Genomic DNA, 23,665 nt, shown 5'->3' with positions numbered 1-23,665 from the left:
ATTTCAGCAATTCCTTCACCGTTTTTAAGTACAGGCATAGTATAGTTTTTCCTGATTCCTCCCATTTTCCTTATATCCCAGATGTCAGATATCTGTGTTTCCCAACCAATAGAATTACAAAACTCCTTCCAATATTTCCGCTTTGCAGCTCTAATAGTTCTTCTGACTGTTGCTTGGGCTTTTTTATAATTAACAAGATCATAAAAAGCATATGATGATTTAACTTTCCTAAATGCATTATTTCTAGCTTTAATTGCTTCTCCACATTCATTATTCCACCATGGGACTGCTTTCTGTTTCTTTGACAGATACCTTCCCAGTTATCTCTGTTGCTGCATTATGTATAATAGTACATATTCTTGAGTTATACTCTTCTACTTCAGCACCTAATCCACTTAATTTAACTAATCTGTTACTTCATTCTATTTTGAACTTCTTCCACTCTACATCCCTTAATTTCCATCTAAGTATCTGATCTTCTGCTATTTGTACCCCCTATTCCAATTGTGCAGCATATAGGATAGTGATCACTGCCTATTGTGGACTCCTTCAAAACTTCCCATGAACTTTTTTTTTTTTTTTTTTTTTTGCTATAGCTTAAGAGATTAAGGTAGAGATAACAACCTCCACGGAGTTCGCGTTTTTAGTAGAGAGCGTAACGGCAGGTATTATTTAGCAGAGACGAGCCACTTCTATTCAAATAAATGGGGAAAAATTGGAACGGTCAACGGAAATAGAAAGGAAGTCCCACCTTACAGTTAAAAGAGCCAATCACCTTTTAGATACAGACATCGCCTGTCAATCATATTGAGAATGCGCGTGTGCATTAACTATACAAGCCGGGAAATTTTCTTTTTTTTTTTTCTTTTTTTCTTCCATAATCTGAGGTAAGAAGCATAATTTATAATACCAGTATTGTCAGATTTTACTGCTGATTTGGAATGTTCTTTGATTGTAATCTTGACCAACCGGTTATGAGATGTCGGCCTTTCCCCTATTCAATTCAAGTATATAGAAGCTGCACTGGCATGACTGGAAATAGCCTCCCGAGAGCGTTCCAAAGATAGCCGACACTGGACTGACTTGCTGTAACAGACTTTGGTAATGGTCGATTAGCGTGTTACGACAGTAAATCACTGACGGGCTCTGCGACATTGTTATTGTCCTTTATCTCATTACTAAATAATGATTATAAATAATGCAGCAGTTTTTGCAAAACGAATGAAAAATGCTTTAAATGAGATAATTGATGTAACTCAATGTGGATTCATGAAAGGACGCCATATTTCCTCTTATATTCGTTATTGATTTAGTACAATATAGCAATTTACTAAATGGAGACCCTTTAATACTTTTTCTAGATTTTAGAAAAGCTTCTGATATAGTTAGCCATAAGTTTATATTTGATTCCTTAAAACTCTTTGCTCTTTAATCAAAAGTGTAAAAACAATGTACTATAGTAATAGCTCTATTAAACTTGCTAATGGAACATCTCCCAGATTTGAAATAAACGGAGGCATCCGACAAGGCTGTCCAATTTCTGCATTCCTTTTTTTTGGGGTGGGGGTAAACCAACACCCCTGAAATTCATGAAAGACAAATTAAAATATCGCAACTTGCTGATGACACGACACATTTACTTGGTGATAGTACTGAGGTACCTTTGGCTTTGAATATCATTAATACCTTCTCAACATTCTCCGGATTGAATTTAAATTTGTCTAAATGTGAGATCCTACAACTTAAAAACAACAACCTATCCACTGTTTGTAATATTCCTGTTAAAAGTATGGTAACCTATTTGGGAATTAAAATCTTTAAAAACACTGATGTAATGGCCAACTCTAATTTTAGGCCTGTTATTGAAAAAATGCAAAAGAAATATAACTCATCGTTAACTAGAGATCTTTCTATTCAAGGGAGATTTCTATTGAGTAAGGCAGAAGGTCTCTCGAGAGCAGCATATCTTTTCTCTTCACTTAGTGCCCCAAAGGATATATAGCGTCCTTGTTAATAAAATATCTGATGGTGGGTTAAATGTTCTTAATTTGACTATTTTCAATCAAATTTTAAAAATTAATTCTGCCTACAACTTTTTAAACAAATCAAACAAGTATATTCAATATCATTGAAAAACTTGGGATTACATTTTTTTGTTGCAGTGTCCTTATATAACTGGTAAACTTCCTATTGCTTTGGCCAATTATCACAAACAAGCATTACTGTTCTGGTCACTTTTGTACAAACACAATTTTACTCCTAACAGGTGTTTTATATGGAACATTGGTAATATCATTCATAATAAGAAGTCATTGTACATGAAGCATTGGGCTCGGCACAACATATAAATTATAAACCAGCTTATTGACAAGAATGGGCACTTAAACACATACCCTAATTTTATTTCAAAATATGTTATTTTTTATTTTATTTTTTTTATTTTTTTTGTGTAAATGAAAAAGAATTTAACAAAAAGGGCTATCCCCAATGGCATAATAACCTTAACCAAATTCTCAAATGTAGATATTAATAATACAACCTTACAAAATCCTCAACTTTTTGTAAATGGTCTCTCCTATTTTGATAAACGTTTTAATAACAATTTTATAAGAAATTCCTTTAATGTCGGATCCTCCTCCATGTAAATCAAAATGGCTTAAACCTCATTGTATATCTTGGCGCAGCATTTGGACATTACCATATAAATATGTTATTTCTAATAAAGTAAAATAAATAATTTACAAAATTATTCATAGATGTTATCCTGTAAATGCAGCCATTAGTAGATATATTCATACTGTTTGTGATAAATGTAACACATCATTTGAAGATATTGAACATTTATTTTTTTATTGCCCTTTTTGGACTGACTTTAAAATAGACATGACAAAAACATTAAACAAAACTCTTAATTTAGAACCTTATGACATTTTACTTTGTTTTCAAAACCCATGTTTTTCTGAAAAACAAAATTACATTTTGGCAAAGTTTTTATATTCATAAGACAAAAATAACTCAAAAGAAACCCTCATATATTACCTTTTGTAATACTGATCTCACAATATACTTAACCCTTTCAAACATGAGATCACAAAACAAAAAGCTTATAAAAACACAAATGTTAAAGCTTTTCAAATTCATGTAACTGCTCTAATATATTATATAGCACTTTGTATCCCAGTATTTTATTTTTTTATTTTTTTTACATATATGTTCATTTTATGTTTTAGTAGTTGTTGTTATTATGTTTCACATACTCTGAACTGTACCATAATGCCTTATATTTGCCTTGTACTTTTTGCATTGTACTTGTCTGTAATTGAACTCTGTTAAAAAAAACGCCAGAGTATTTCAATGAGCCCACACTGAATGAACCACTTTGACGAGGAATCTCTAGTAGTGCATGTCTGTAAAACACATTAAATAGGCTACAACAACATACAAAAATGATCCATAACAATTCTTTATTCACCTTACAAAAGCACTACCTGCTTGACCATACAGTTGAATGAACATGGACTATAACATCAATGCTGTGTTTCATTCAAATCGGATGTGGGATATTCCACTTGATATCCCCGATCTCCAACTAAATGCATTTCATTGCCAGATGCTCGGAAGATGACGTTTAAGGAAACAAAACTGTAACGCTCCCGTTAGCAGGTGTTTGACTGTCACCAGAGATGTCTCCAAGCAACCCAATTCATAAACATCCAGCAACGCTAGCATTTGTGCAACAGGTGTACGATTATCAAAAGATAGTATCATTTATCATGTTTTGAACACCTGCTACTCTGCTAGTGTTTGTTAAACAGGCTTTAATATCATGTAATGTAGGAACTTGGACTCATTTATCGATATTATTTAATAAAAGTGAATGTTTATCACTTATTTTGTACATCTTCCTGGGTGCCGACATGATTGTGTGACGTCATGCACCTGCATCTCAGAGAAGTCAGAGTTTAACATTTCCACACGACTTTCTGAGTTGGAATTCCGACTTCAAGTGTCGTTCCATTGGACTTTTCCTAATAGGAAGTTGGAAACTCAGACTTTCCGAGTTGAATGGAACGCAGCATAACATAAATACTATGTTTAAATATTACTGTTTCTTATAAAAATTGATACGACTAGTTCTACTTACAACACACATACAATGGCCCACATATATATTTCAGATTTCAAGTTGCATTTTTCTTTGGTACAGTTGTTATTTTAGAAAAGCACATGTTTGAAAACACAATTGTGTTTTCCATTTGTAAAGCTGTAACAGTTGGGGTTCCTTGATCCAAGTCCCACCCAGGTTTTAACAGTCAAAAGACTTTATTTTTAACTGCGCAATTGTCCTGTATTCAAAATGTAGGAATAAATGTGAAAAGTGCACGTTGTTGTGTAGGCTGAATTACATTCAAATGACTGTAAACTACCTGTACTCAATGTAAATCATGGAAAAAAACATGATCCACCACAGAAAAAAATGTGTGAATATCATATATATTGAGATTAATCATATTTATTGAAGCCCTGAGGCTTTAAATCTCAATACAACCATTTGAAAATCCTTAGGAGTCATTCAGATGATACCTGAATCTCCACTTGATTCAATTGACTGGATTTTACTATCATCATCTAAAAGCAAAACAAAGATGTACAGTGTTGTACTCAACATTAACTATATTAGCTGAAGTATCACCTACAAAAAAGCAAGTACTTTCACTGTATATAGTTCATAATTAAGCACAAATGCTTACCTCTTCCTCTTCTGTAAGTAAACCTGCACAAGCCAGTGCACAGCAAAAGGCCACATAACAGCCAGTGCCACAGAGCATGGGGACATGTCTAATGGCCACCAGGGTAACCTCTAAAGAACAGAAAATATATACATGTATTTACTACTTGCTTTTAATAAAAAGTCCATAGCAGTCCATAATTTTGAACTTCACATAAGCACACCTTTTTTGATGATTTTGAGTGCCAAGTCTCTAGAGGAATGATTTCAGCCTGAAACAAAACAAATAAATAAAAGATTAAATTAATGGCAGATGTCCAGATAAGATGACTTCCATGGTGTTATATATGATATAGGACCTCTGATCAAAACAAAAGCATATCCAGCATATCCAGCTTATAACTGTCCTAAGATCCACTTAGGGTCTTAAAGGGATAGTTCACCCAAAAATGAAAATTCTCTCATCATTTACTCACCCTAATGCCATCCCAGATGTGTATTCATGGACTCATTTACACTATAAATTGTTAAGCATCATAATACCACTTTATTTTTAGGCCCATGCAGAAAGATTGAATATGAAGATGTGGCCTGAATTACAGTGCTATGTGCCTTACTTGTGATGCTTTCAGAACTTCCAGTGCGGCCAGTCTTTGCAGCACATCCTGCATATTGTCCTGTAACTGTAACAAGGTCATGGCGATCTGGGTTTTCAATGCCTTTTTGTCCTTGATTCCTTCCGTCACCCAGTGTTTGCCATCTCCTTGGCAACTGTGCTCTGATAAAATATCATATTCAGTTCTTGAGTTAGTTCTCAATAACTGACAGCCTCAGAGGACATAAAGTGAAAATCATCAATTTATGTTTCCCAATTTATGGCATTACAAGAGTTATCTCTACTGCCCTCATTGTAATATAAGTCAACACAAAAAAGGCACGTTGCTAGTTGTTTGCTAGGGTATTTCATTAAAGGCTAAATCTCTATGATACTCTGAGCCCTGGATAAGTCTTGAGTCCCTTCTTCAATGTAAGTATATGGGATTTTATTCACCCATTTTGTCATCCACCAGGTGAAGATGGCAAGTCAGACTGCTTTGAAAAGTAATAGTACACATCTCCTCAACAAACCATACATGCAGAGGGTTGGGGTTACCGGTTTGATGTTGCCTTAGCACCACTAACTGCTTCTAAAAGAAATGATTTTCTAGCAAAAGCAAGTTTATACAAATGCTGGTAGAAAATAGGTCATCACATTATTGCTTGTTGACATCATTATTCAAACACTGACTCAAGCCCCACCTCGTCTTCTTCTGCATGGTGAGATTCGGTCATATTGGACTGTTCCAAATGCCGGTGGGTGGGGGAATGGGGGTGTAACTCCCTGTGGTTTTCCATCCTGACTCCCACACTGTGGCTTTCTGTTTCTCCCTTGTTGCTCCTGCATCTTGGCTCCAACCGCACTCATGTCTGCCAAATGCACCCTGGGAACTTCTGAACCCTGGTGAGAGCATTACATACACTCATTTTTAATGCTCTGACATGACATGACAAACAAATACATTTCTTCCTTTACAACTCTCTTTTTTTTCTCTCTGGGAAATGTCATAAGTGTGCACTTGCCAACTATAGATAGTCAGTGCCTGTGCCAAGGATTTCATGTAATACTTTGTGTTTTGCCAAGATTCAACACTTCCAAAGTTCTGGTGACGTAAGATGCATCAGTCTTGAATGACCTTAAAGCAAAATGGTTTCAACCCAACTTATAAACCACATTCAAGTGTTTGTCTGAATATTTTTAAAACTTTAGGTCAATAACTATAGGTTCTTTGAGCATTGAAATGTATCTCTTTAAATGCAAGCCTATGAAAGCATTAAAGACCCTATGAAATCAAAACTGAAGATTGTGTTTTGGCTATTAGTCCATGCCTGTTAGCTTTGAGGCCATCTCTATAAAAGTGTTTTCCTAAAAGTAGACGTAATAAACTTTCAGCCAATTTAAAATGTACAGTCTATCTCTTCTGAGAAAACTGACAAAAAAATATTGATGGCTCATCTTGCACTCATGGGCATATCCCAATAAAAATGCTGTAGAATGACAACACAGGAAAGAAAACTGTCAAAAAAAGTAAAAGAAAGAAAGCTCGTCAGGCAATTTCATGGGGTCTGTAAAAAGTACTGAGAAACCAATAGAGACTGTACCTTCTCTTGTGTTGCAGTCTGTTCCATCGAATCACTGTACATCTCATCATCCAAGCCATCTATGTGATGTTTGCCTTTTGTGAGAATGTTGTCATCTGTATGAGTATGATGTCATCAAACAAATTTTTCATATATCCAGTTTATAAAAGACACTTTGATCACTTTATCTGTCCTCTGGTTTCAAAACCTGAATCTGAACGCAAAACCAAAAGTGATATCCAATTTCAGTCAAAACTACTAGTACTGTAGTGTGACTAAAAAATATGCAACCTTTAACTCAGTTAAAATGGTCATAAAAAGAAATGATTTTGCCATGAAGTCCATCTTTGAAACCAAGTTTAGAACGCCTCTGTCATAAACCATATCTGAGCTTTAAGTCAGGATCAGCTTTCATCTTATCTTGACTGATCTTACACACAGAAGACTGAAATGTAAACCTAAGTCAGAGATGTAATTTAGGAATACAGTACCACTGGGGTAGTTGTTGGATGGGCAGAACTCTGGAGGCTCTATGCTTGGCTCTCTGCTGTATACCAGTTCCTCCTCGTCATCCTCAGAGTTCAAAGAGCTGTGAGTGTCATTGGTCAAGGAAGACGTGCTGTTATCCTCACTTCCATTAAACACACGTGAACCTCTTCTCCCTCCTGCCAGAGTGATCAAGTCTACAGAATAGAATTGAATATGACAGAACAGAAGAACAGAACAGAATATGACAGAATAAAACAGAACATGAAAAGAAAAGAATAGAACAGAATTACAGAAGAGGATAAAAACAGAACAGAACATAACAGAGTAGGATAGAATAGAACAGAATAGAATAACAGAATAATATGTTATAGAATAGAATGGAATAAAATAGAATGGAATAGAAAAATAGAACAGAACATGACAAGACAGAACATAATTTGATAGAATAGAATAGAACAACAGAACAAAATAGAATGGAACAGAACAAAAGAACAGAATGTGACAGGACAGAATATTAAAGAATAGAATAGAATATGACAGAACAGAATAATAGAACAGAATATATAAGAATAGAATAGAACAACAGAACATCGTTGTTGTTTTTGTACCTTTGCTTTTCTCTTCCATCTCTATGTCATCTTCAATATTCTCATCAGAACTTTCACTTTCGTCCTTGCTGTCTTCCTCAGCATCACCATAATTGTCATCTTCTTTACCCCTAGTCCTACCTGTTTAATCATTCATCATAATACGTATAACATTTTTCATTAAAAGCTCAGACAAGGACACATTTTATGATTAAGGAAAAGTCTAAGTTTCTGAAAGGGGTCATGAAATGCCTTTTTTCATTATTCATGTTCCTTGATGTTCACTTATAATATTAGTAAAGTTTTTTGCACAAAAATCAGTCATTAAAACATGATCATTTTCCACCCTCATTCTGACCCTCTGTCAGAAACACTCGGTTTTAGTCCTGCTTCTCCTTTAAGACTTGACAGTAAATGCCCACTGTTCTGATTGTCTCTCTGTTCTTGACTGATCTGCTCTCTCTACATGTCACACATTTAAAAGTACTCAAAATTTACTCAAAAGTACAATTTAAAAAGAAAACACCACATCTTCTAAATAATAGCTCTATTGTTATTAAAAAGTCTAATGCCAAAAGGAGCTGTAAAGTTACCAAAACGGTTTGTATTTGTTTTGATTAAGTCAAGTTGTTTTGATGGTGAAGAAGCCGACCAGTTTTTTCACCCCATTTGGTGGGGTGATCTCTCACAGTCAGAGGTGGGTAGTAATGCACTACATTTACTCCAGTTACATTTACTTGAGTAACTTTTTGGAAAACAATTTACATTTAGAGTAAGTTTAAAAGTGGATACTTTTTACTCTCACTCAAGTAAATTTCGAATGAATTTTTTTTACTTTTACTTCTTTACATTGGGTGGCGTTACTGTCATTACATTACTAGGTTTAATTTGAATTAATGTGTAATTTATTGAGAGATTATTGAATGGGACTTTTACGACAGTGGAAGTTCACACAGCTGCACGCGCTGAGCTGCTGTCACAGACTGTCACTCAATCACTGCTGCAGCATCAAACTCTTCAAAGTGAAACACTTTCTTCACTCCGCACAGTGAAAAAAAAAGAATCTTTTCATCATGCAATGCCTTCATTTAACACCAAGACAAGCAGATATTTCAAGATTAAAATCACAGCTCCAACTTAAGGCAGCACGCTGAGGTAAGTTTTGGCTCTAATCCTAACGCGGGCATTTCTGTGTAATGTGATGATCATTTTCAGGGTGATAATGTAACTGGGCTCTTATGACATCAGTTTTTAAGTGTACATTTTTAAATCAGTGCAGCAATATATCAGTGCGCTCTGTCCCGCGTCCCGCATGTCATGAGCTGTATTTACACATTTACCACGCGCCCTCGCTTGGGTACTGGAAACTATCGCAGCTACTTCAGGCGGATTAACTATAAATCCATGTAAACATCCAAGTTAAGTGTAAATAAATGCCTTGGCTCTGCTGTTCGCGTGATTGACAACTGGAGCGCGAACAGACAGCATTTCTGCGCGTGCACAGCGAGGTGCGAGGCGTGCGCTTGAGAGATGTGCAGGCGCGAGGCGATTGTATGGCGAAGAGAGTGGCTGTGTCTGAAATCGTTCACTCGTTCATTATTTCCTATATAGTGAATGGCAGTTAGTGCACTATATCTCAGCAGTGAATTAACGAAATGAGTGAGTAAATTCGGACGCTGACGTATACACAGAGTGTTGGAGCTCTGGGGCTGTCACAGAAACAACATCACATATGAACTTTAAAATACTTGGGCCTTACTAGTTATTCTTATTAAATAATATATTAATACAATAAATATTCATTCTTTTGGTCATTTTTAATATATACTGTGTGTTAAAATCAAGAGTAAACACATTTGATCAGATAAAGAGTAAATTTTTTAAATAAAGAGTACATTTTAAAATGTATCTGTATGTTTTGCCTCTCTATATGTTATTATGTTATTTTAATCAAGTAATGATTTGTCAGGAAGTAATTTACTACATTCAGCATGAAATAAAACATTGCAGGAGTGAAGGAAGCAGTAAACTCCCAGCTCGTACGTCTTCCCCGCGGTGGATTATGGGCAATTAACCGTCGTCGATTGTACATCAAATGTACACTCGAAATTAGAGTGCATTGTGGGTAAGAATGAGTGAACAAAAGTAAGGAACGTGTGGCTCACTCTGAATTCAGACAATCCTACAAAATGTCGGACACTCAAAATAGTGCACTGTATAGTGGACAGGGGGCAGTTTCAGACACAGCGAGTGTTCCGCGACCGGGGTTGGTGCCTCGCGACCTCTCGTCTTATTGACAAATTCATCCAGATCTGACAAGAGGCCTTAAAGGGATAGTTCACCCAAAAATTTTAATTCCCATTATTTACTCACCCTCATGCCATCCCAGATATGTATGACTTTCTTTCATCTGCTGGACTCAAATGAAGATTTTTAGAAGAATTTCTCAGCTCTGTAGGTCCATACAATGCAAGTGAATGGGTGGCAACATTTTAAAACTAAACAAAATCACATAAGTCAGCATAAAAGTAATCCATAAGACTCAGGTGGTTAAATCAGTATCTTCAGAAGCGATATGATAGGTGTACACCTTCACATTCTTCTTCTTGTGTTTTTGGTGATTCACAATCTTCTCTGCATATCGCCGCTGCTGTCTAGCAAAAAATGACAAATATTGATCTGTTTCTCACCCACATCTATCATATCACTTCAGAAGATATGGATTTAACTACTGGAGTCTTATGGATTACTTTTATGCTGCCTTTATGTGCTTTTTGGAGCATCAAAATTTTGGCCTACAGAGCTAAAATATTCTTCTAAAAATCTTCATTTGTGTTCAGCAGAAGAAAGAAAGTCATACACATCTGGGATGGCATGAGGGTGAGTAAATTATGAGAGAATTTTCATTTTTGGGTGAACTATCCCTTCTAAACTGATAGCTCAGCCATAATTTTATATTCTGTCATCATTTCCCTACCCTCATGTTGTTCCAAACCAGTGTGAAGCTTTGCATTATGTGGAACACAAAATATTTTAGACAGAATGTTAGGGACTGACAGTCTCAGTCCACATTCACTTTCAAAATATGGAGGAAAAAAAAAATTCACAAAGTAAATAGTGACTCTGTCTAATATCGACTTCGTGTTGCATGGAATAAAGAAAGTCATACAGGTTTGGAACAACATGATTGTGAATGATGACAGAATTTCCATTAATAATAATAAAAATAATTCTGTAGTATATGTTCAATGTGTATTATGTAATGGAATATAGGGGAGTTAACGTCTATTATGTCATTTGTGAAAGTAACGAGTTACTACTTGAGTACTCTTTTAACTGGATACTTTCATACTCTTACTCAAATAATTAGTTATGTTAGTACTTTTACTTCTTGAGTAATTTTTTTTTTTTTTAAGTAATTGTACTTTTACTGGAGTACAGTTTTTGGCTACTCTACCCACTTCTGCTCACAATGTGGAGGAAGTAGAGAATGAGTAATTTTAGCAGCTTGGTTTCAACAAATGCTATTTTTGCAGTGAGGAGGAAGTTTTGAGTTCTGAAACTTACAGTATGTTTTTATAGTATAATGACCCTTTTATATGTCAAAATATCAAGGGAAATTTGATTCCTAATGTCATGACCCCTTTAATAAAGACAATATGATTATTCTGGAATAGTAGAATTTTGGAATTGTTTCTACGCCACTAGCATCACCAAATGGAATTGCAAAAATAATTATTGTTTTCAAACATGTTTTTTTAATCCTACCCCTCTCTAACATTGTAAAGTCAGAGAGTACAAACCAAAACTCACGCCATTGGTCAAGCCAATTTTGCTGTGCCAGGCTGGACAGAATGCTTAATAAAACAGAGAGACGTTTTGAAAAAAAAAGATACATGAACCTTTTTAAAGGATTAGTTCACCCAAAAATGAAAATTCTCTCATGATTTACTTACCTTTAAGCCATCCCAGATGTGTATGACTTTCCTTTTTCCTTTTTTTGTCCATACAATGCATGTAAACGGGTGCCATCAGTCTGCTGGCTATTTGACGATCCAAAAGGCATATTTAGGCAGCATAAACATAATCCACATGATTCCAGTCGATCAATTCATGTCTTCTGAAGCAAATCGATAGGTTTGTGTAAACAAATAAATAGATAATTAAAACGCTTTTAAATTTAAATCGTTGCTTCTGGCCAGCGCTGGATTGCTGTTTGAAATTACCTAACTCTTGCGTGACGTTCGTTCCTCTGTTGTACACAAAGCGTGCACTTCTGACTTCTCGCGTGAACCCGCCATTGCGCTCATGTCACGCGACAGCAGTGTAATGCATCGACTGCTGGCAGGAAGAGATTTTTTAAAGTTAATTAAGTTTTAATTATCTATTTATTTTTTCACAAACCTATCGATTTGCTACAGAAGACATTAATTTATCGACTGGAGTCATGTGGATTACTTTTATGCTGCCTAAATATGCCTTTTGGATCATCAAATAGCCAGCAGACTGATGGTACCTGTTTGGTTGCATTGTATGGACAAAAAAGAGCAAAAATGTGCTGATAAAAATCTTCACTTTGGTTCTGCTGAAGAAGGAAAGTCATACACATCTGGGATGGCTTAAAGGTAAGTAAATCATGAGAGAATTTACATTTTTGGGGTGAATTAACCCTTTAAGGACTAATACCTGTGGATAACTGTGTCTGTCTTCTGGGCACATCTTCATCCTCATCATCAACTATCTCATAAAATGGGTCAAGAGCATCCATTAATTCTTCCATCCTGTCTGTGACTGGGAGGGTCTCTATTATCTATGATAAACATTTGATATGTTAATGATTTAATCACATCTTTGCTACTGAAACCTCAATATCCTTCATCTCTGTATTGTATTAAAAAAACACCTACCAGCTGTATTTCTTGAACATATTCCATCATGGCTTGATCCTTTGACATGTTTCCTAAGGCTTTCCATGCCTCCCTGCAAAGAACATGTGTGACTCTTTAACACATACAGTACATTCTGCCATTACTAATGTGACTTAAGGCCATTTCAATTATATTCTTTAAACATTTACTAATAAAATATCATCATATCTGTTGAACAGAATAATAAAAGAAAAATTAAATCAAAATGTAGTCTCATACTCTTCTTCACAGTAGTCATGTCTGATAAATCATTGAAGAGCCAGTGGATATTATTTACCATTTAGCTTTACCGATAGGATCCCAGGAATTGGGTTTTAGGGTGTTACATGGCCCTGCTGTGGCTTGTTTGTAGTAACTGTAGAACAGTACAAGCATATCATCTGAAATGTCATAAGAGCCTGTGTGGAATTAAGAAAGAATCATACAGTGTATTAATGAACCTACATAATATGTTCAATATATATGACCTGCATATACACTGCCTGGCTAAAAAAAGTCGCCGTTTGGATTGAAATAATCAGATACTTCAGAGTCTATGAATGAATCATTATTGCAGTGATTAATATGTTTCAGCTAGCAACAATTCTTTTAATCCTAACTGATGCAGTGTGTAAATTCTCATTTCTTAAACAACCATGTCGGAAGACGTATCCTGTGGTCGTGGAAAAGATGTTACTGTGTTTCAGAAGGGGCAAATTATTGGCCTGCATCAAGCAAAGAAAACAAATAAGGAGATTGCTGAAATCACTGGAACTGGGTTAAGAACTGTCCAACGCATTATTAAAATCTGGAAGGATAGCGGTGAACCGTCAGCTTCACGGAAGAAATGTGGTCGGAAAAATGCCTGAATGATCGTGATTGGCGATCACTAAAACGCTTGAAGTCATATCATAAAAATCAACAGTAGAACTCACGGCTGTTTAATAGTGAAAGTGAGACAGACGGACAGACGGACAGACAGACACACACAGATAGGTAGGTAGATAGATAGATAGATGACAGACAGACAGACAGATAGATAGATGACAGACAGACAGACCGATAGATAGATGACAGACAGACAGACAGACAGACAGATAGATAGATGATAGATAGACAGATAGATACAGTAGATAGATAGACAGACAGACAGATAGATAGATGATAGATAGACAGATAGATAGATAGATACAGCAGATAGACAGACAGACAGACAGACAGATAGATATTATTGAGAAGAATAGATAGATAGATAGATAGATAGATAGACAGACAGACAGACAGAGAGATAGATAGATGATAGACAGATACAGTAGATAGATAGACAGACAGATAGATAGACAGATAGATAGATAGATGATAGATAGACAGATACAGCAGATAGACAGACAGACAGACAAATAGATATTATTGAGAAGAATAGATAGATAAGATGACAGACAGACAGAGAGATAGATAGATGATAGATAGACAGATACAGTAGATAGATAGACAGACAGATAGACAGACAGACAGATAGATGATAGATAGACAGATAGATAGATGATAGACAGATAGATACAGCAGATAGACAGACAGACAGATAGATGATAGATAGACAGATAGATAGATAGATGATAGATAGACAGATAGATACAGCAGATAGACAGACAGACAGACAGACAAATAGATATTATTGAGAAGAATAGATAGATAGATGACAGACAGACAGAGAGATAGATAGATGATAGATAGACAGACAGACAGACAGACAGATAGATATTATTGAGAAGAATAGATAGATGACAGACAGACAGACAGATAGATAGACAGATAGATAGATAGATAGATAGATAGATAGATAGATAGATAGATGACAGACAGACAGACAGATAGATAGACAGACAGACAGATAGATAGACAGATAGATAGACAGACAGATACAGTAGATAGACAGACATACAGACAGACAGACAGATAGATATTATTGAGAAGAATAGATAGATAAATAGACAGACAGACAGATAGATAGATAGATAGATGACACTTGTAATGCTGGAGGTATTACCATCCTCAGGTAAACTTCTGATCACTTTAACAGCAGCTTCAAATCTCCTCTGAATAGATTTAGGATCATCCATTGCCTTTCGTGTCATGGACAGATCTATTATGTCACAAAATGTAATACACACAAATAAAGGTAGATGAGAAACACATTCAAAAGGTCATAATTTACAAATACGTTTGATGTAAACGTATGTGATGCTTTACCTCTTTTCTTAATTAGTTTAATATCAGCAGTTTAATTAACCTTTCTCGCCATATTGAGTAATCACCATCTAAAATAATTCCCTTAATCCGGACTTAAATTAGACGGAAATTGTAGGATATATATATATATATATATATATATATATATATATATATATATATGCAACTGAATAACGGAACAAAAAGCAACACATGACATTAACAGTATTGAACAACTCACCACCTGTGTTTCGTCCATCTGATGAAAATACTGCTCAACGCGTCAGGTATTAACTGAAACAGACGCGGTTTTGGGTGTTGTAGTTTCATATGAAGATCGACGACATTGTTTTGAAAGCAATCTAGCGTGCCATTTGCCTACAATATCCACAATGCCTTGTTAAAGCATATTTACTCTCGGGCTTTTGCTCACACTGAGATTGTGTTCAAGGAGTTGTCCAGCAACGATTCTGCTGGAACTGGATGGATTGTATAGTTTATAAAAATTAAAAAATGGATACATTTTTATAAATAGGCCCCTCAAAAACCTTCTTCATTTTAAAACAAAATCCATTTTTGTGGGTGTCAATTATTGTTCACAACATGGACATTGTTTGTTATGTTTCTTAACAAAAAGGTCTTGAAGGTTTTTTTTTGTTTTTTTTTTAACCAAAATGTAACTAAAATAACAGTGTTCATAAGGTTTTTACATTCTGAGCCATAAATAACATATTATATTCTAACATAAAAAATAATATTTTTGGTGCATAAGAAACACAATACAGAGATTATTCACACTTTATTATCATATTATTACTATATTATACTATTCAGACTTTTCTATAAATAGACCTCTCAAAAATCCAAAATCCTTGTCTTTTTTTCTGAATTAATTTTTAAGAACATGGACCTTTTTGTTATATTTCTTTACAAAAATGTCATGAAGGTTTTTTAATTATGATTAATTATATTTAACTATAATAACAGGCTGTTACATTTTGAGCAAAAACATAAATCAATAAATAAAGTTTTGTTAAATAATTTTTTTGTGTTTGGTGCATAAGAAACATATTACAGAGATTATTCATACATTATTATCATGTTATTACTATAAATTACTATGCTACTATACTATACTATACTATTATTATATTATTCTATTATTTTCACATTATTTATTTCATTAAATTACCTAATATTATCTTATCTAATTTTTTTTCTCTTTGGTGCATAAATTATTCACATTACTTTACTATATACTATACTTCACTATCAGACTTTTCTATAAATAGGCCTTTTAAAAAAGCTTTTTCATTTTAAAGCAAAATCTAAAATTCTTGTATTTTTTTCTGAATTAATTTTTATGCTACTATACTATACTACACTTATGTAAATATTATATTATTTTCACATGATTTTCATATTATACTACCTAATATTATCAGATCTACATTTTTTAGCGTGTTGTGGATAAGAAACATATTACAGAGATACTATACATACATAGTATACTATAATATGCTATGCTTTGCTATACTAAACTAGACTATACTATGCTATACTATTATGAAAATATTATATTATTTTAACATTATTTCATTATTATATCTCCTAATATTATCATATCTATATATATTATAGTTTGGTGCATAAGAAACAGATAACAGAGAATATTCACACTTTATTATAATATTATTACTGTACTATTTTTGCTTTACATTATTATCATATTACTTAACATTATAATATTACACACCTCCAAGGTTTTGCTATAACTGAAAAGCCCAGGAGTCTTCATCAAAGTCCTACATCAGGGCTTATCCTCACCCTAATAAAACAGTGGCATGTTATTATTGATAATATTTCTAGTGTTATTACGAGATATTAACAATTGTTATTGTTGAGTCTTAATACATTCTTTTTTTTAAATGTGCTATTGTGCCATAACACACACTAGTCTAACCCCTATTGTGGAACTGTACGGTTTTTCTCACCGCTGAGAAAAGCGCACTCGTCTTCCATTGGTCCAGAGCGTCTGATCTGAGCCAAACATCCCATCACAGCACAAAGCGTTACGCGCTGCGTTGAGAATTGTCGTGTTGCTAAAAAAAAAAAAAAAAAAAAAAAAAATAGACATACAAGCCAACGGGAATCCCACAATGCCAGGCGAGGGAGCTCCTGTCGGAGAGTGAAGCTCCGCTGCTCTCAATGAAAGAGGGGGAGAACAGTAATGCAGAGGGATGTAAGATGGCAGAGCTACAAATGTTGTTAGAGGAAGAGATCCCGGCTGGAAAAAGAGCGCTTGTGGAGAGCTACCAAAACCTTTCAAGGGTTGCGGAATATTGCGAGAATAATTATGTGCAGGTACGGTTGGGCAATATTCCCTTTGCCTTTCATGTATTGTGTCTGTATCAGTGTGGCTGTGATTGAAATGTAGGATTACATTGGATCCTCATGAAACGGCGATGAGCGCGCACTGAGGCACGATCACCGTGATATCTTCATGTAATCTGCAAGTTGCATGTTCGTTCTCGGATGATATTTGCGTTGTTTTAAGGCTGATGCACACAATGCACGAATGCACTTTCAGAGGGTGTGTCTATGATCACCCAGTCTCAAAGACGTGCCGCTTTCTCCGCGATGGATGAAGACAGCTGAGCTTTACAGTTGATCAAATAGTTCAGTGAGCAAAATATGACCCAAATGATTGTTTAAAAACTAAACAAGGCTTGTTACACACATTATGGGCTCTAATAGCATATTGCTGGTCACGTAGCGTCAATGTATTGACTGCAAATATGTTCTCAGCCAGTACGTCATTTTTCGAACTAATACGTCATATTATCAATGCTGCAATGTTTCATTTCTCAGCATTGTCAGTATGTTTCAGCGGAATTCGGCTGTTTGACTTTATAAGCTCTCCAGACGGTTGCCATGCCTCTCTCGGGTGATGAAAGCCCACATAGTCTATATTCACGTCGAACTTCATCCAGATTTTGCCAACATCAGCTGAGAGACGGGGTCGTTTTTTATTAAATGACCGTAGAGAGCAATTTATTGATATCCACTCGTTTGACTTGATTCCGGTTTTAATATTATATGCACTGATAATTATTTGTGTGTGTGTGTGTGTTGCAAATGTGTATTGCATGTGAGGTAGAATGGCGTGTCTGGACTCACGAGACGCCCAGACTTGAAATGTCGGTGAGATGGTGTGAATTAGTTACTGCTGACACACCTGTGTTAATCTGTCTCTCACTGAGCATTTTACACTTACAACTACAATAAAACACAGGACAGTAAGAATGCCTGTTGGGAAACATTGTGTTTTAACAGTCTGACGTACTGTTTGTGTTGTTATAGACTATGTTCTCCCAAAATTAAGAGAAACTGTTCAAAATCTGAGATGGTATTCTTATTATTATGTGATCATCTTCTACTGTTGTAATAATGAGTATATTTATATCAAGATACAGTATATTATGTATATTATTTTATCACAGATTATTGTCAGTCTCATACATTTTGGCATTGTGCAGTGATAATGAGTTGAATGAGAAAATCATTTCCTTGCATATTTTCATATCACATACACTGAAAAGATAAATGTTAACTAAAAATGCTACATTTGGTAACATCAAACTGTTCTTTTTTCATTATTAAAACATGGCAAAAATATTACTTGACTAAATCAACATGAAACAATTAGGATACATCATCAAAATTAATTTGAAGGGTGTAAATTTTCGGGTTAAAATTTTCTCTTATCCTAGCTTTATGTGCTATGTAGGCAAGCCATTTGTTGGTAAATTTTTTCGAAAACTGAAAATACTGTGTCTCTGTGGTGCTATAAAAAATTGTTTTGAGCGACCCGTCCATACCGACACAATAACATTGACAGCGTTTACATGCACTTAAGAAAACGGTTTATTCCAGGGTTTTTGCAGTAAGCGGCGTTCTGTAACATTATGTAGACAAGAACGGCAATTTCCTCACGCCATTTAAAGCTGCACTACGTAACTTTGTGCTCTCTAGCGACATCTGTGGGTGAAAGTTAAAATTGCAAGCAATTTGCTGAAGAATCAATCACATTTATTTCTATAGCACATTTAAAAACAACACGTTGACCAAAGTGCTTTACATAAAGGAAACATAAATAAATCATGCACATTCAGAGAACATAAATACTAAACCAACACAAATAAATGTAGTTACACACTAGACACAGTCATAAGCAAGAGAGAAGGGATGAGTCATTCAAATGCGATTTAAAAACATCAACTGAGGTACAGGATTTGATATGGAGAGACAAACTTTTCCAAAGGCAAAGAGCCGTAACAGAGAAGGCACGATCTCCTTTCGATTTTAAATGAGACTTAGGAATGATTAAAAGAAGACTCTGTGATGACCTTAGAGGTCTAGAAGTAGTATATTGCTGGAGTTCCACAATGTAAGGAGGTGCCAAGCCATTAAGACCCTTAAAAACAAATAATAAAACCTTATACTGAATTCTGAATTTAACTGGGAGCCAGTGGAGATAGTCAGATATACTAGCATGCTTCCTATTTCCAGTTAGAAGCCTAAGTTGGAGCCGGAGTCATAACGTGCTGTTTTCATGTTGATATTATGTTATACAATTAAACATTTAAAACTGAAATATTACTTGCTTTGATGAAGATAAAAAAACACATACATTGTACACTTATAGTGCTTTTCTGACACTACACTTAAAGCACTTTTACATAGAGAACAGGGTATACCAGTATTACCAGTATATTTTAATATGATTATTCAAGTGTTTTATCTTCTATTATGTTTGTATTGTACTACACATGTCAATTTAAGAGGTGATACTCGTGATATGGCTGATACGAGTTCAATGGAAGACTTTATTATTTTTATGTTATATTGTACGGCCTCAGTTGATGCAAGTGAGCCATAATACTACAATGTCTATGCAATACACACAATAACACCGCTAACTAAAAACATAAAACGAGGATTCAATAATGATGGGGATAAAATATGCTTTATTAAACATGAAAATAATATGCTTAAAAATGCAATATAACAGTTAACAGTCAATTTCAGAAATCATAAATATTAGTAAACATGTCACAGTAACTTCCCCCGACAACTTAGGTACATCACGATCGGTTAACACACGAGTATTGTTTGATTGATAAAAGCATGACAGGCAATATAAGCTTCAACAACCCTACCAGAAAACATATTCAAGCATTATAGCAGGTAAACAACTTCGCCAAACGGATAACAGATAAACATCCATCTAGACTGCATCGATGCTGTCCTGAACTGCGTGAATGTGACTGGACTGAACTGAATGTAGTTTCTCCAGTCGGAACAAGAGACAGACAGTATTTCTTTCTTGTGTTTAAGGACATGACGTAATGATGCAAGGATGTACGTCATAAGCCCGCGATTTCGTGCCAAATCAGACCAGACAGCTCAAAATACAAATCATTTTTATATGTTTACCATAGTGAATCGGGGTAAGGACATTGATTTGAACACTGATTGTTTATGTACTCAATCAGTAATGGCAATTTGTTAATTTTTAACCAGAAAATCTTACATAGTGCTGCTTTAAGGGATTAAGAGAATTGTGGTTATGTAAATGCATAAGCAACATTCTTACAGACTTTTAAGGAGTGCTCATGTGTGCGAACAAACCGGATAACAAACGTCATTAGATGGAGCTCACAACAAGTCAACAAAGTGGAAAGAATTCAACATTTCTGGGAGTACATTGTGAACAGCACATACACTATAATCTATTCTCATTCATAAGCACTAATTTAAAATATTGACAGTCCCTCACATTCGCGTATATTCACTCGTACATTGGGTGAATCCCAGAGTTTTACGTAAGAGGAAAACCCCACTATTGCAGCGCAATTCTGCTGTAGGCCGCAATGGAAATTTGAGGAAATAAACACAGCAACAACTCTGGAATATCTGGAAATAAAGCAAAGCTTAGAGAGAATAAAAACAGTGAAGTCTTCCTCAGATACGATGTTTGTTATTTACAGCGTCGTGGAGAAATTACATTGCTGTGGAGAAAGCTGCTTACTGACTGAGCCGCATGTATACGGGGGTAAAGAGTATACGGCTTACACAGTGCATGTAAACTGGAATGCTGCTTTCTCGCAATAACCCGCTTTCTGGTGTCCATGTAAACATAGTCAGTGACTACGCCAATGGCGTGAGTTGGGGGCGGAGCTATCTGTTTGTTCAAAAAGTTGTTTGAAAACAAACGTTTATTTTTGCAATACCGTTCGGTGGTGCTAGTGGCACAGAAATTACACACTTCAGCTTTAAGGTAACAATTGCAAGTGACCGTTTTTGAGGTGTATAGAAGAGATCAACAGTAAATAATGCATGCACCAAAATGACATTTCGGCTTCAGGAAGAAAAATGTGTTGATCAACTCTATAGCTTTCAGTGAAAAATTAAAAGATACTACAATTTCAGATATTCATTTTGCATGTTATTTTACCTTCAGTACTTTATTAATGGACCAAGACTGAGCATCACTTTGGTTAATGATATGCCTTGATGTTGTCGAGGCTTAACATAAACCACTATGAAACCTGAGTGTTCAGAGGTAGGAATTTGTCTGCAGCTGGGGAGGGAATATTTTTCATCATTCACATGGTGGTGGATATGTTGAGCTCACAGTCAACAACCACAAACATTTCAAACCAGTCACATGAACACATTTAAATGAGTATGAGGATGATATCATATGTGTGAAAGATCAGGGTACTTCAAATGGTTCATTGGGCTATAAAGAGTGATTGTCACAATTTACATCTATTAGAATGCACCGAAACATATTGTAATATTCTTCCTCTAACTAAATATATATTTTGATACATGCTTTATTGTAGCTTTAAAGGAATGTCTTGGGTGATATTTGTATTGTTTTAGAAATACAGTATATAACAATATACAATGATGATCAAATTAATTGAATGAAATACTTAGGAATCCATAAAAGTTAAAGTGCTTTATGAGACATTGTATTTAATTATACAAAATAGTCTTATTTTGTATTCATGTATTGTAGATTTTAGTGTAAAACAATTCCATTTACAGATGCTGTATGTAGAGGTTGACCAATAGTGGATTTTGCCGATACTGATATATGTAATGTTCAAAAGATTATACACAGAGGCAAGAGTCCAAAATTAATAAAATCCCAGAAGCAGTTTTTTGTTCAACCAAAATCCCAATAATTACCAGAAAGATTTTTGCCGATAATGATAGTTCCAAAAAGCAAGTATTGGCACCGATCATTCGGTAAAACCGATATAGCTGTGTGTTGATATGGAATGCTGTCATATTATTAAATGCCTTTACATTTTAGGCATTTTCAGATGCTCTTATCCAGAGCGTCTTTACCAAAATTGCTTTTGATTTGAATGCGAGACAGATTTGTATCATACAGATACTTGAAAATACAGCACATGGCATAATATGTGAATCAGTAATTTAATGCATCATTGTTCACATTTGTGCCATCTCACAATACTGGAATAATATCTAGGTATATTTACACTACATTATTGCATTGGAAGATAAAAAATAAACAGTCCAATCTAGAATGCCTACATTTTATTACTTTGTGTGTTCTTGGGAATTGAATCCATGACTCTTGCGCCGCTAACTCCGTTCTCAACATAGACTCTTGACAATTAAATAATTAGATGGCAAAATCTTAAGATATCGTACGACTTGGCTTGTAGGGAAAGGTACGACTTTTATTCCCATAGTGACAAACCAATCAACAAACAGAATTTCAAATCAAAGCAATACGGGCATCAAATTTTAGCTAGCCTCCTATCCAACTATTTATTTGAAGAAAGGAAATGCATGTGAACAAATTTGGTTACTTATTCCATATTTATTTAGACAGTACAAATGAGAAATTACTGATGTTTGTTAATAACTAATAATAAGTCTCATTTCAAAATTTTTTTTTATTTTTTATTTTTTTTTCCATAACACACAAAAGTTATTAAAGTCCTATTAAAGTCATGGGTTAGGGTAAAGTTTAGGGTTTGGGGAAGGGTTAGACTTTATAGTTAGGTTTAGGTTTGGGTTAGGGATTAAACGTAATAATTAATTCATGGTTCGTATATTGTTCTCTATGGGAGTAAAAAGTAATAGGTTTTTATTTTTATTTATTTATTTATTTAATTTTTCTCCCCAATTTGGAATGCCCAATTCCCAGTGCGATCTAAGTCCTCGTGGTGGCGTAGTGACTCGCCTCATACCAGGTGGCAGAGGATGAATCTCAGTTGCCTCCACGTCTGAGACTGTCAATCCACACATCTTATCACGTGGCATGTTGAGCGCATTACTGTGGAGACATAGCACGTGTGGAGGCTTCACACTAATCTCCGCAGCATCCACGCACAACTCACCATGTGTCCCACCGAGAGGGAGAACCACATTATAGCGACCACGAGGAGGTTAACCCAACGTGACTCTACCCACCCTAGCAACCGGGCCAATTG

General features: G+C 35.0%; 2 protein-coding genes across 7 annotated transcripts in view; one reads left to right on the top strand and one right to left on the bottom strand.

The window, feature by feature from the left end:
• Positions 1-2,862: 2,862 nt before the first annotated feature.
• LOC127442480 (acyl-CoA-binding domain-containing protein 5-B-like) lies at positions 2,863-15,414 on the bottom strand. Of its 3 annotated transcripts, none has more exons than XM_051700546.1 (13): positions 15,361-15,414; positions 14,938-15,033; positions 13,189-13,309; positions 12,891-12,963; positions 12,670-12,793; positions 8,005-8,124; positions 7,399-7,590; positions 6,929-7,023; positions 6,029-6,227; positions 5,347-5,507; positions 4,954-5,001; positions 4,752-4,861; positions 2,863-4,629 (listed from the first exon to the last, which is right to left on the bottom strand). In XM_051700546.1, exons 2-13 carry the CDS (start codon positions 15,023-15,025, stop codon positions 4,626-4,628), a joined length of 1,335 nt encoding a protein of 444 aa, XP_051556506.1. In that variant the 5' UTR covers positions 15,026-15,033; positions 15,361-15,414; the 3' UTR covers positions 2,863-4,625. The 3 variants fall into 3 exon arrangements, with proteins under 3 accessions (XP_051556506.1, XP_051556507.1, XP_051556505.1); XM_051700547.1 differs by having other exon boundaries at positions 6,929-7,002; XM_051700545.1 differs by having other exon boundaries at positions 2,863-4,861.
• A 1,862-nt stretch (positions 15,415-17,276) lies between these two features.
• Positions 17,277-23,665, top strand: part of LOC127442479 (abl interactor 1-like) — a 35,371-nt gene continuing 28,982 nt past the window's right edge. For all 4 annotated transcript variants that reach the window (XM_051700541.1, XM_051700540.1, XM_051700544.1 and 1 more), the window contains exon 1: positions 17,277-17,483. In XM_051700541.1, the coding sequence (XP_051556501.1) occupies positions 17,328-17,483 (156 nt within the window). In that variant the 5' untranslated portion in view covers positions 17,277-17,327. The remainder of the gene's footprint in view (positions 17,484-23,665) is intronic.

This window comes from Myxocyprinus asiaticus, chromosome 6 (assembly GCF_019703515.2).
Source record: "Myxocyprinus asiaticus isolate MX2 ecotype Aquarium Trade chromosome 6, UBuf_Myxa_2, whole genome shotgun sequence".
Lineage (NCBI taxonomy): Eukaryota > Metazoa > Chordata > Actinopteri > Cypriniformes > Catostomidae > Myxocyprinus > Myxocyprinus asiaticus.
The sequence above is the reverse complement of the archived record's forward strand: the minus strand, read 5'-3'. Positions and strand labels throughout refer to the sequence as shown.